The sequence below is a fragment of the Carcharodon carcharias genome, chromosome 12 (assembly GCF_017639515.1).
Source record: "Carcharodon carcharias isolate sCarCar2 chromosome 12, sCarCar2.pri, whole genome shotgun sequence".
Lineage (NCBI taxonomy): Eukaryota > Metazoa > Chordata > Chondrichthyes > Lamniformes > Lamnidae > Carcharodon > Carcharodon carcharias.
In genome coordinates this window covers 43,901,869-43,915,821 of record NC_054478.1, presented here as the reverse complement: position 1 = coordinate 43,915,821, position 13,953 = coordinate 43,901,869, and the positions used below count along the sequence as shown (strand labels likewise).

The 13,953-nt window shown below is 44.5% G+C and overlaps 1 protein-coding gene across 1 annotated transcript in view; it reads right to left on the bottom strand.

Annotated features, from left to right (window-relative positions):
* The window catches only part of LOC121284946 (low-density lipoprotein receptor-related protein 1-like), a 1,922,347-nt gene that overhangs the window by 766,601 nt on the left and 1,141,793 nt on the right, over nt 1-13,953 (bottom strand). The window contains exons 22-24 of the mRNA XM_041200912.1: nt 5,679-5,879; nt 1,548-1,793; nt 1,267-1,464 (exon numbers count right to left, since the gene is read on the bottom strand). Coding sequence (XP_041056846.1) covers nt 1,267-1,464; nt 1,548-1,793; nt 5,679-5,879 — 645 coding nt within the window. The remainder of the gene's footprint in view (nt 1-1,266; nt 1,465-1,547; nt 1,794-5,678; nt 5,880-13,953) is intronic.

Here is a 13,953-nt window from a genome sequence, read left to right as displayed (position 1 = left end):
AGTCACTGTTTAAAAATATGGGGTCACCCATTTAAAACGAGGATGAAGCAAATGTTTTTCTCTGAGAGTCATGTGCTTTTGGAACTCTCTTCCTGAAAAGGCAGTGAAAGAGTCTTTGACTATTTTTAAGGCAGAGGTGGATAAATTCTCGGTAACCACGGGAGTGATAGGCTATTGGGGGTAGGCAAGGTGCAGATTTTAAGTTACCATCAGATCAGCCATGATCTTATTGGCCAGGATCTTGAGATTGGCGAGTGGGGGGCAGGGCCCACTCGCTGACCCTTAAAATGACACGGGATGATGTCGGGCGGAACTCCCGACCTCACCCCAAGTCATTTCAATTTTTAGGTCGGCGGGGTGCAGCCAAATCAGCTGTGCGCCCACCGACCTATTGAGTCCATTTAAAAAGTCATTGAGATAATTAATGGACCTGCCCTAAGGTTGGCGGGCAGGCCGGGAGCCCTGGCAGGCTTCAGAAAAAGCATGAAACCTCATCCACGGGCGGGATGAGGTTTCATGAGGGTTTTTAAAATTTTAATAAATGTATGCTTTAAAATGATGGACATGTCCCGAGGGGACCTGTCAGGGAAATTTTATTTTTGCACCAGCACCATTTTTAAATTTGGTGCCGATCTCCCTGAGGCAGCACTTAGCCTCAGGGAGATGGCTGTGCTCTTTCACGCGCATGCGCAAGAGGGCGCACTCCCGGCTGAGGGATCCCACCTCCCGCCCACCGCCCCCCCACAGGGAGCACATTGCGCTTCCTGGTGGACATCACGCTGTTCGGGCCTTAACTGGCCCTCCACATAAAATGCCGGCGTGGCCCCAATTGGGGGCGCTGATCGGAGGCGCGCCTGCCCGCGCCCACCCCTGCACTTCTCCCCTGATGGGGGGAAAATTCTTCCCGTTAAATGGAGGAGCAGGCTCGAGGGGCCGAATGGCCTACACCTGCTCCTTGTTCATACATTCGTATGGATTTCGGCAGTTTTCACAAAGGCAAACATGGTGATATGACCATATTTCTATTTTGAAATAATAGGAGAGAAATTTCCTCTGGTCACAACTTCTTGCCTAATCACTAAAGCGTTCTGAAGAATGAGTGTTTTATTTTGCTAGGACCAACATTTTCTGGAAAACTTGGCAATACATTTAGTTTTGTTGAAACACAGTGCCTAAACAAAACATTTTTGGAATTTCTTAGATGTGCAGCTTTAAAACTTTAAAAGTGTAGCAACTGTGAAAAAAAATTAGCTCCATAAAATATACCTCCAACTTCTGAGAGCTTTCCTTTGTAAATTTTATCTTCCACAACATCAGTCCAATAGAGAGAACTCTGATTGAAATGGAAATCAATTGCTATAGTGTTCCTCAAGCCAGGGACTAGTAAGTTGTAGTCTTGCTTGTGAAGATCCAGTCTTCGAATTTCATGCCGAATGGAAAAAATTATGTATGGCTCAAAAGGATCTGTCAAAAAAATACGTCTGAGATTAAATTCATCTAAATGTTAAAAGGGAAAGATAATGCTGTTAAAGATGACAATGACTTACCTAAACTAATGCAACTATCACCATCAGGTGCAAGCAGCCAGCCCTCATAACATGAGCACTTAATTGTCTTCTTGTGCTGCTCACACACTTGGCTGCACCTGAGATGTTTCCTACAGTAATCGAGGACAATGCACGTTTTCTTGTCTGAGCTGAGGTGCATTCCTGCAGGGCAAGAGCAAACGATGCCCTCCCCAGTTACAAAAGTACAGTGGTGGCTGCAACCTCCATTATTCAGAAAACACTCATCTGTGAACAAAAGCAGTCAATTGATTTTTGAGTAACACCATTTGGAATCTTTTCAAATACCTTTTACAGATAACATAATTTTCTACAATTGCACAAAGAGGGTGCTTAATTAAAGACAACCGGAACCAAAGAGTTATATGTCAAATTACTTTTATGCTCAGATAAGGTCTACTGCCTGGACACATAATTAGATTTATTACTTCTGCCTGTGCTTGCTGAAGCTGACAGATTGGAAAGATCCAGGTACATCACCACTTTGCTATGAGGCAAAAACAGCACAGATTTTTAGTTTTGGAGTTCTTAGTGAACATAATCATCTTTTAATCAAATAAAAATCCAGAGAAATGGACACTTTGTTTATTTAACATCCAAAATTTATTTAGTAAAACATATCAGAGGCAAAACTGGACAGGGCCCAAAAACGGACATGGGCATCTTGATCCGATATTACCCATGCCTGTTGCATCTGATGTTAGCAGCATGCAGAGTTCATGCTACCTGCTAATTTAAATGATTGTAGCATGAAGGCAGTATTAATCCTGCTGTTAAGTGGCTGCACACTTGAGCAGTGAGTGCAAATTTGCAAGAGGCTAGCATGAGTTAAAGTTAGCCAGCGCTATAAAGACATCCTACATCTCTTAAAATGGATGTACAATGTGACTAAAGCAGGTGTTAAGTCATTTTAAAAGTTATTTTGATATGGGGAACTTTCAATAATGGCACAATATGGTAGAGGGCAGGCTCCAAGATTTTGCAATGCTGCACTGGGTGCCTTAGGCAGGAGGTGGAAAGGATGAGAGATGTCATTTATCCACAAAGGGGACAGGAGGCCCACAAGACAAACTCTGCGAAGGCAGTGGTGCCAGCTAGTGTGGCAGTCAAAGCTGGGAGTCAAGCCATGAGGACTTGGATGTACTGCTGCAAAAAGTTCAATGACCTCAAGATCAAGGTCAGTGAGTGTATCTTCTAATGCCATATCCTACCAGTGCACCACTATCCAGCATGAGTTGCACCAGAAATGTGCACTCATGCTATGGATATCATTTTGGCCCACTAAAGCTACCTTTAACGTGAAAGAAAAGGCCCGTGGCACTTTTAGTTAGTGTTAGTCTGAGGGTAAAAAGCATTCATAGAATCATAAAATGGCATGGCACAGAAGGAGGACATTCAGCTCATTGTGCCTGTGCTGGCTTTTTGGAAAAGCTATCAAACTACTCCCACAGCCTTTCTTTTTCAAAAGAACTCTGAAACTGTTTCTCCTTCAAATATTTATACAATTCCTTTGGAAAGGTGCTTTTGAATCTACATCCAACATGTTTTCAGACCATGCATTCCAGATTATAACAACTCACTGCGTAAATTTTTTATTTTACAATCAATGTTTGATATGAAGAAAATAATGGCCAGAATTCAATCCAGCCCATTGCTGTGGAAAACATGGTGGCTGGGCCGATCAAATCACGGAACAGGCTGCATGTCAATCTCTTGGTGGCAGGAAAACATCTCGCAATTAAGGTGGGAAGGGACAGATGCAAGAAACTCGACTACTCACAGCGGGATGTCAGTTAAGTTATTAATGAATCAATCAACAATATCCGTCCCTGAGCCCACCAGAATTTAATGGTGGCTCAGGGATTAAATGAAATTCATATGCTTTTCCTGTGCCTCCCAAAGACCACCCTGCAAACCCTGTTGCATTTGCCTACCATGGCAAGGGGCCCTTGTCATCGGGAACTCGATGTCTGATCGAGGGACCAGGCATCAGAATGGAGGCCGGATGCTGAAAACCACACTGAACCCCGGCCCCAACCCCCAAGTGATGCTCTACCTTTGAGCCCATATCCTGCCCTCACTCAGATAAGTCCAGGGATCCAGCAAAGATGATCCCTGGTGAAGTCCCCAGAGTATTACTGCCAGCAGCTACTGCTCCCAGTCAAGCAGCCGGCAATGGAGATCTGCCGGCTTCTGGTTGGCCGGCAGCTCATGGCGGGTGGCATTTCTGCCGCTGGGGGCCTAAATCCTGGGGAAGGCCCAACACTGGTCAGTAGGCATTTAATTTGATTGGGCCTCCCACGGAAGCGACACAGATTTTCCACCGGTTCTTCAACTGGTGGGTGGGACCTGCATTGGGAACCTGCGGCAGAATATTACCGTTGGCGTGCGTGGGTGGGCCCGACACACCAACATGCAAAATGACGTGCGACGATGTCGGGCATGCGTTCTGACGTCATCACGCGTCATTTAGATATTTTGTTCGGCGCACGCGCGCCAGAGGTGGCTGCGTGCCCGCCGAGCTGTCAACAGACTGTTAAAGTAATTAAAAACCCAGCTAAAGCTGTTACCAACACTGCCTGTCCAATCTTAAGGATGGCAGGCAGGCCAAGAGCCCAAGCAGCCTTCGCAATTTTCAGGAAACCTCATCCGCGGGCAGGATGAGATTTCCCGAAGGTTTAATAAAATAATCAAATAAGTGTTGCTAATTGCACAAACATGTCCCAGCTCATGTGACATTGTCACATGAGGGGACATGTTTAAATAATTTTTCAGGTCCTATATTCGAGATTTCTATTACCAACTTAATCTCCTTGAGGCAGCTCCATGCCTCAGGGGGATTTCTGCGCTCTTTAGCGAGCACATGTCCGGAAGAGTACAGGCCCCGACTCTCCCTCCTTCCCCCCGCCCGCACAGATGGTGCTGAGTGGGTTACACTGGGCGGACCTTAATTGGCCCGCCTACATAAAATGACAGCGTGCAGCTGTTCATGGCTGCCCAACGTAGGTAAGTTTCTGGCCATTAAATCTAACCCATTACAAATACAAAGCTGGCTCAAGTAATATATTTGCATATTTTTAAATTTAGCTTCTAATTTAATTCACATAAGTGATGACCTTTTTTATATCTATCTATTGGACTATTTCTGTGTTAATGACATCAGAGAATCTGAACTTGCCTGATGCTTACTTTTCTCTGCTTTAGTCTTCTAGTCACCTACTTCAAAATTTACTCTTTACATATAGAACATGTGTATGTCTGTTGGGAAGGGAGGGGTGGTTTCCTTTTAAGTGCTAATCTTGTGTGGCTTTGTCCACTTCTAACAAAGCATCCACATTTGAACCATTAAATTACCTGCTCTCTCCACTCATGCTATCATACAGCCAATGTTGTGTAAAGCTCCGTCTATTCCAGCCACGATGTGACTTTTTCATAGCCTAGAAGGAGCATCCCACATACACCAATGTGATATTTCTGATTAGTGGACTTGTGCACTGTCTGAGATTGCCAATTAGGGACAACCTTGCATTGTCCAGCCATGTCTACTAGGGATAGAAATGAAATTGCCCATAGTCATTTCATGTAAAATCATTAAAGGTGCCAAAGACAGAGGGTCTGAACTTCCACAGAGTGGCAGTCAGAGTCAGATTGTACATCTATGGTGCACCCCTCCACCCCGACTGCAGCTCAGGTGTTACGCCCCAGAAACTTTCATCTCCTTAGTCTAGGCTTGATTCAGGTTTTAGAATTGAACATAACTGCAGCTAGTGCATCATATATGGGTAACTTTTCACATTTGAGCTACCAGTTGTATGAAAATTTTCAATCTGAAACAGACCCATGCCTCTTGATGCCAATATACATGCACATATGCAATACACAAATAACAATTAACTTTGATCTTGCAACTGTTACTCATGAAAATAGTCACCACAAGTGCTGCTTAACTCAAGAAACAGTTTGCAAGGTGATGTTTGGCATTGCTGCTCAAAGCTGACATCAAAATATTTTGCTTTCCCTAAAAGCATAACAAAATATTGGAAAATAATTTTACATCCTCTGCAGCACCACACTATTACATACATATTTGCATTTCAACCACAAAGAGCCTACCACAAAGTGCGCTCTCGTCAGCTCCATCTGGACATTCCTCTTTCCCATTGCAGAACTTTTCTGGCAGAAGGCAAATCGATCTATTTCCAGCACAAGGATAGGTTGGGAGTTTGCAACCAAATGTTCCACAGCTCTCTTCATCTGAGTGGTCTTCACAGTCACTTTCCCCATCACAGACCCATGTCATATTGATGCATCTTCCTTTGAAGAACAAAAATTAAAGGGGCTAGATCAACTGTCCCAAACTATGGGGTTGTTTCAGAACTGCTGCTCCAGTATAGGCCTCATTCTTATTCTCCAAATATATGCACTGTAATTTCAAAGTTGTTATCTAATGTTTGGCTTTTAGATCTTCAGTATTTGCTAAAAATATCAGAACCCCTATCATAGTGACATGGGTGACGAATTCACAAAATTGTAATATTTTTAACCTTTGACTGGGTGCTGTCACAAAATGCATTAGTCAGTGTCATACGGAAGTTTGATTAAATATATTTTTAAATTACAGTATGAAATAGACAAAAAAGTTTTTTTGTAAGCGTAGGCTCATCAGCACGATTATATCTCAAAATCACCGCTTGGTGGGTCACCAAAATACTATGCACTACCTGTTACACCTGTAGATGGCACTGCCATAACTAGTTTCTGTGGGAGTCACGTAATGGTACATGCCAAAGCACCATCTGTTACCCTATTTACGCAACTGCACAACCACATCATTAAAGGACTAAATGTGCTGAACAATGGATATATGTTACACCAATACTGACACACTGAGGCTTTGATAAGGCACAAAATAAATTAATTTCTTTTTGAACCTAATACGCCATGGATGTGCAAAGTTAAGATGTAAAAATCTTTAACAGACTCTCAACAAAATTAAAAATACAAGTTCAATTCAGCTTTGTGCAGGGACATTCTGACACTTTAGTCAAACACGAACAATGGACCCAGAAGAAGAATATGGCAGTGTTCCAAGGTAATTTGATGATCTTGTCACTGTAGTTTCTGAGCCTGTTTTTAATTTTTTATATTGATTGAGAGATCTAAGGTGTAAATCAGTTTACTTGAGTTAACTGAGCTGTAATGAAAAGAAGATGCACTTTCCAACAAAACATTTATTTGCAATATTGATGTCTTAAAATAATAACTAGATATATTTGTCATTGGACAGAGTACATTATCAGTCTCTTCTCTCCTACTGCTTAAGGCATCTTGCATCCTAATAATGGTCATATCTTAATAAAATTTTCAAGTTAAAAGGATACCTTCTCAAATATCATTTTTTCCAACCAAACTTTCAGTCATCTCCCCTAGCTGTCTTACCAGGACTTACTGTTCATTCTTTTTGCACTTTAAGGTTTTTGTCCTTCCACAGTAAAGTGCTTTGTGATGCATTCTATGTAAAGGGCCTATATAACTGCAAATTGCTACTGTTTTCCAAAATGGTGTGGAGGATTAATACCATATGGTCCATGATCTGAAAAATCTCATCCCTTTAATCCTGGGGCCAGCATATCACAAGTACATGGTTCATGTTTATCACAAACGCCCTGAACTTGTGGTAAAGCTGTCAGTGTTTGCCGTCATTACTCCACTGAAACTAACAGCAAATTTGGGAGTCTGTATATGTGTGCAGAATAACACAGAAAAGACACTCATGTGATTCAATGCTTCTCCATAGGGTATGCTGTTGAAGCCCCCCACTCCCACCTGAATGCAATCAATGGGAACCCTTTGAGTTGACAAGCACTTCCATTCTTACATTCTTAGTCTCACTGTAAAAACCCTTAAAAACGTTACACCTTGTTGAATGATTGGATTCCAATAATTGGATATTTAACTCCTTACTGACTTCATAAATGCTGCTATATGGCTCTGAATAGCTAAATTCATACTTGTGGAATGTCAAATTTCAACATTACGCTAAAAAATTCACATACATTAAAACTATTTTTTGAAGTTTATCTTCATTCAGCTTTTATCTTACTTCAGTAATAAACATTTCTATCACAATCTGAAATTTTAAATTAAAACTAAAGCGATTCAGTGCTTTCAGCTTCCTGATTTGCTGTTTGTGAAAATGCTTCAATGTCACTGGCTGGTTACCCTGCTTGCTGACATCACTGCTGCTGCTGCATGCTTGGATATCCCCTCAACTTGGCACCAGATGTAAACTTCTACCGGGCAAAGGGCATCCAAGCCACAAGGATCACTAGATCATTAGGATGTGAATTTTTCAGTCATCGAGCGTGGGCGATCGGCGGGCCCGGGAGTGGATGGGAAATGGGCCATCGGCTGTGATCAGCCCCTGACCGCGATTTCACTGGCCAGCCAGTGTATTGAAATGCTCAGCGCTGCCGGGGTCGGGGCGGGAAGAGGGCGGGCACGGAGGTAACTGAGGGTGCGGGTGAGAGCTTTGAGAGAGCTCCCTGAAGGCAGACGGCTGTCCCAGGACGCGACAAAAGCACTGCAAAATAAATCCATGCAGCACAATCAAACAACCTGAAAGCATACCTCATAAAAAAAACAGCACCCAGATACCTTTTTATTTTATTTCCCCACGGAGATTTCATCCCGCCCGGATCGAGGTTTGAGCTAAAATGGGAATGCCGCCTGTTAGAATGGCCCATCCGCGCCACCCGCACACCCCCCCCCCCACACCACACCCCCCGGAAATGTGGACGGGCCACGTAAAATCACTGTTGACTGCATAGTTAGTGGACCTAATTGCCCACTTAATTGTCGGTGGCTGCACTTCCGACTGTCGTGCATGCCCGCCGAGCGAAATATCGCGCGAGTGCACGATGACATCAGGACGCTCGCCTAACATTATCTCGCGCTATTTCACGTTTGTTTGGGTCGGCCGCATGACCACCCTTGGGAAATAAAATTCTGGCCTAAACCTTTTTTGTGTAGCTTTCTTCCAGGTCAGTGACAAACAGTTGCTTTGCCGCTGACTGCTACATCCAAGCTAGAAGCACAATATGTTTCAACCTTAACTGCATGACATTGAAGCAGTAAAATACAATAGGCTTCATTTTTCTTTTAAAGGTGTGGCTTTCAATGACAGCAATATAATCCTGTAAGTAGCTATTACTGTGTAATTTGACATATATCCCCTTTAGGCTGAACAACACAAATGGTGTCTTGTTGACAAAAAGATGACTCATTACATTGCATTGCCATGTCAAACACAGTTATTTGTTGCTCAGAACTTACCAACTATAAATTTTGTTTGCAGAAGCCTACATATTGTAGATTTACCAATGATTTTATTATAATCAATACAAGCTTTGTTAGCCAGCCACTCAAGTGGACCTGGCTTCTAAAACAGTTAAAATTTAATTGGAAGGATGGATTACATATCACCCATTGTCTGATTCCTGTTCTACAAAATTCAAGATTACTCAGTTCCCCAATTACCAGTAATAGGTAACAGCCTGTTATCTGTTTACGCAGTGTAGGTAAGGGTCAAAACTCTAAAGGCTGGATTTCCACGTCTTGAATTGGAGGTGAGTAGGCAAAGAAATGGCTCTGGTGGCTGCATGCCAGCCTGCTGTTTTCAGTCCCAACTCCGCTGACTTTCTGGAGGGTTGGGGGAGAGCAGGAAAGTGAGTTCCCCCACCTCATTAATTGGGTGTGTCAAGATCTTTAGGGAGTTTGTTAACAGCTCGCCTTCTGACATCCCAAGATTTTCAATGGGGTGGGCTGTTGTGAAACTGAACAGCTTCAACCTGGTGGGAACAGTGGAGGAAGTGCTGAAACAGTTTTACTTGATGGAAATAGTACAAGTTTGGACAAAACAACTACTAGCAGCAATTACATTTTAATAACCAGCATTTCCCTACCCTATCCCAGGTGCCAGCTCTCTATCTACACTGGCTCTGAAGATGAAGATCTTCTCACTTTTTTAAGACATAGCAATGGCTGCTCTTTCCAGCTAGAATGTGGACTGCTTCCCTGGGGCTGGATCCAAAGGGGTGTCGAGATTCCCACTGAAAAAGATAGGGGACAGCCCACCACTGTTCTGGCAGCTTGCCCCACATGCATTAACTCTCACCCCATCTGAGCAGGAAGTCACACCTCTGAGAGTTGTCAGTCAGCCAAATGGTTGGCAACTCCCTGATCCTAGTAATGCTACCAGCAGCGGTGGCCACTACTGTGGCTACAGTAGTTTCTAACATGAAAGAGCTGGAGCCAGAGCTGCAGTGTAAGGTAAGGGCTGGGGACATCGCTATGATCAGGTTAGAAGGCCCTGGTGCAGGAGACAAGGATTGTTGGGTACCTAGAGCAGTGAGGGAGGGGAACTGGTGTGGGGGGAGGGGTGGGGGTTAAGTGGGGGGAGGGGAACCAATGATGGGGGGAAATGACTGAGTGGGTCCTCCGATGGACCCTGGGGGCTGGTTAAGGAGGCACGCTCCCTTGCCCATCACCGCCTTGCACAGTGACAGCTACTGGACTCGATGCTTATATGGGCTTCTCCCGCCACTGGTTAAAAGTGGCAGCAGGATAAGGCCATTAAGTGGCTATTAATTGGCCCACAGAGGGGGCAGGCCACTTGACATCTACTCGGCCACTAGTAACTTTGCAGTGGGGACGGGAAGGTGGCAGGCTCAGCACCCATGGCATTTCATGTGCCCCACCAACATGGGGAGGTAAATTCCAGCCCCTGGTGTCCCGCCTTTATTGCCACCTCCCCCAGTTACTAGTTGGACAGCAGACCCATCTCTAGAATGATTAAGACCCTGACCCCATGAAAATCCTGTCTTTCAATAGGAAAGGAAAATCATGCTCCAATTGTCTATTTACTGCTTCAACTAGATTGTGAACTATCCAGCTGATTATTTTCAAGACTGAAAAGTCAAAAGTCACAGATTAGTTTCAACTCTATGGGGAGAATTTTCTCCCCGTCGGGCGGGTTGGGTGAGTGCGGGTGAGGGGAGGTGCGTAGCCAATCGCCTCCCGCGATTGGCTGCGCGCCGCCATTTTATGTGGGTCGGCCAATTAAGGCCTGCTCAGCGTGACATGTACCTGGAAGCACTGAGCGTTCCCTGTACGGGCCGGGGAGGAGGCAGAGTTGGGGCCTGTGCTTTTCGTGCATGCACGCGAAAGAGTGCAGAAATCTCCCTGAGGCACGGAGCTGCCTCAGGGAGATTAATTTCATTATGAAAAATTGATGAAAAGAATAGAAAAAATTACTCAGGCATTTCCCCTCATGTGACAATGTCACACGAGTTGGGATATCTTTATGCATTTCAATAAAAAATCTTATTTAACTTACAAAGCCTTCATGAAACCTCATCACGCCCTGGGCTCTTGGCCTGCCCACCAACCTTAAGGAGGGAGCTGGGAACTTCACTGTTTAAAATCAGTGAGGAGGGAGCCGGGAGATTCACTGTTTAAAATCAGTGAGGAGGGAGCTGGGAGCTAGCTTCACTGTTTAAAATCAGTGAGGAAAGAGCCAGGAGATTCACTGCTTAAAATCAGTGAGGAGGGCGCTGGGAGATTCACTGCTTAAAATCAGCGAGGAGGGCGCAGGGAGATTCACTGTTTAAAATCAGTGAGGAGGGAGCTGGGAGATTCACTGTTTAAAATCAGTGAGGAGGGAGCTGGGAGCTAGCTTCACTGTTTAAAATCAGTGAGGAAAGAGCCAGGAGATTCACTGCTTAAAATCAGTGAGGAGGGCGCTGGGAGATTCACTGCTTAAAATCAGTGAGGAGGGAGCTGGGAGCTAGCTTCACTGTTTAAAATCAGTGAGGAGGGAGCTGGGAGCTAGCTTCACTGTTTAAAATCAGTGAGGAGGGAGCTGGGAGCTAGCTTCACTGTTTAAAATCAGTGAGGAGGGAGCCGGGAGATTCACTGTTTAAAATCAGTGAGGAGGGAGCTGGGAGCTAGCTTCACTGTTTAAAATCAGTGAGGAGGGAGCCGGGAGATTCACTGTTTAAAATCAGTGAGGAGGGAGCCAGGAGATTCACTGTTTAAAATCAGTGAGGAGGGAGCCGAGAGCTTCACTGTTTAAAATCAGTGAGGAGAGAGTTTGGACGGTGGCTATTTCAGCTGCTGAAGAAACTAAGGGCAGGATCTTCCCCCCTGTCAGGTGGGGTTGTGTGGCTGGGGGCATGAGTGGATGGGTACCCGATCAGGGCCCCCAGTTGGGGGCGCGCTGCCATTTTACATAGGCGGGCCAATTAAGGGCAGCCCAGTGTGACGTCTGCTGTACACTCCCTGTTCGGGCTTGGGGGTGTGGTGGGGGGATTCCCTCAGCCGGGAGGGTGCTCTTTCGCGCATGCGCGGCTCAGGTTTGAAAGATTGAATAAAGATTAGAATAAAAATTACTGACATGTCTCCTCATGTGACACTGTCACATGAGCTGGGACATGTCAATTTCTTTTATTTAGACATTTAATACAAATGTTAATATCCTCATGAAACCTCATCCCGCCCGTGGATGAGTTTCATGTTTTTTTGGAAGCCTGCCTAGGCTCCCGGCCTGCCCACCAACATTAAGGTTGGACGGGCAGGTCCATTGCTTGATTTAATTACTTTATTAATGACCTTAAGTGGCCGTTGACAGGCCGGCAGTTGCGCAGCTGAGTTGGCTGCGGCCCCGCTGAACTGAAAATGTAAATGACGCGGCATGATGCCAGGACGCTTGTACAACATCGCCCCGCGTCATTTTATCCATCGCTGAGCGGCTCCTACCTCCCAATCGCTGACCGGAAGATGCAGCCCTAAGTGAAAGTAACAACTGTGACTTCACAGAAAACTAGCAAGTCGGTTGGCTGCTACACGCTTGGTATTAGGGACAGTGTATTAATAGTTAGCTTAGGACACCAGAGTTATGATAGATCTATAAAATAGAACTAAAACTTTAAAATATAATAATTAAAAATAAATATCTAAAACACCTACTTGTGTAATTAGAAATTTATAACTTTTGCTCGCAAGCAGTAGTAGCATTTATTGTGTACAGTAAATTGTAAGATACATAGGAAATATTCTAAGTTAATTAATAATATAATTATTTAACTGAAAAGAACATTAATAATAATGGCAGGACAGGTGTTATGTTGCAGCTGTAGAATCTGGGAAATTTTGGACACCAAGGCGATCTAGGACAAACACATCTGCAGAAAATGTAAGCAGGTAGAGGAATTCTGGATCAGAATTATTGATCTGGGAGCTGAACTGCAGACACTGAGGGACATAAGGAAGGGGGAGAATTACCTGAACGCTTCATTGCAGGAGATGATCACATCTCTTAGAATAGGGTCGTCTGTTTTTGATAGTGGTGAGGGACAGGAGGATGTGGCTATGAATGAGGCAAATAGAGGGACCAAGCAGGCAGGAGTGGAGGAGCCTCATACTTTGCAATATTCAAACAGGTTTGAGGTGCTTGCAACCTGTGTTGGTGAAAGCGAGGTCTGCAGGGTGGATGAGCAGACTGGCCATGGCACCATGATACAGGAAGCCATTCAAGTTGGGGAACAAAAAAGAATGTAGTGGTAATAGGGGACAGTATAGTGAGGAGGATTGACACTGTTCTCTGCAGCAAAGAGCATAAGTCCAGAAGGCTGTGTTGCCTGCCCAGTGCCAGAGATTGGGACATCTGCTCAGGGCTGGAGAGGAACTTACAGTGGGAGGGGAAGGATCTAGTCATCATGGTCCACATAGGTACTTTGGCATAGGCAGGACGAGAAAAGAGTTTCTGCATAGTCAGTATGAGGAGCTAGGCATCAAATTATGAAGCAGACCTAAAAGGCAATAATCTCTGGTCTTGGCATAGGGCAAATCAGATTATCAAATTATCCTGGCTCAAGACTGGTATGAGAGGAGTTCTGGTTCTTGGGGCACTGGCACCAGTAGTGGGGAAAATGGGGGCTGTACTGTTGGGACGGTCTACACCTGAAGAGTGCTGAGACCAGTTTTCTTGCGAACTACATCACTAGGGAAGTAGAGAGGATTTTAGACTAAATAGTGGGGGCAAGGGATCAAATGTAGGAAGATGTGGTGTATCAAAGAGTAGAGACGAGAGGAAGATATTCAAATGGAAAATGATAAACAGACCATGACAGGAAGGGGCAGAGAATACAGAGAGTACAAATCTAAGAGTAAATCAACAGATAAGGCTAGAGGTGACAAAAGTAATAAAAGGACAAAAGCTAGGGCTCTGTATCTAAACGCACATAGCATTCAGAACAAAACAGATGAACTGATAGCACAAACAGAATTAAATAAGTACGATATGATAGGCATTACATAGGCATGGTTG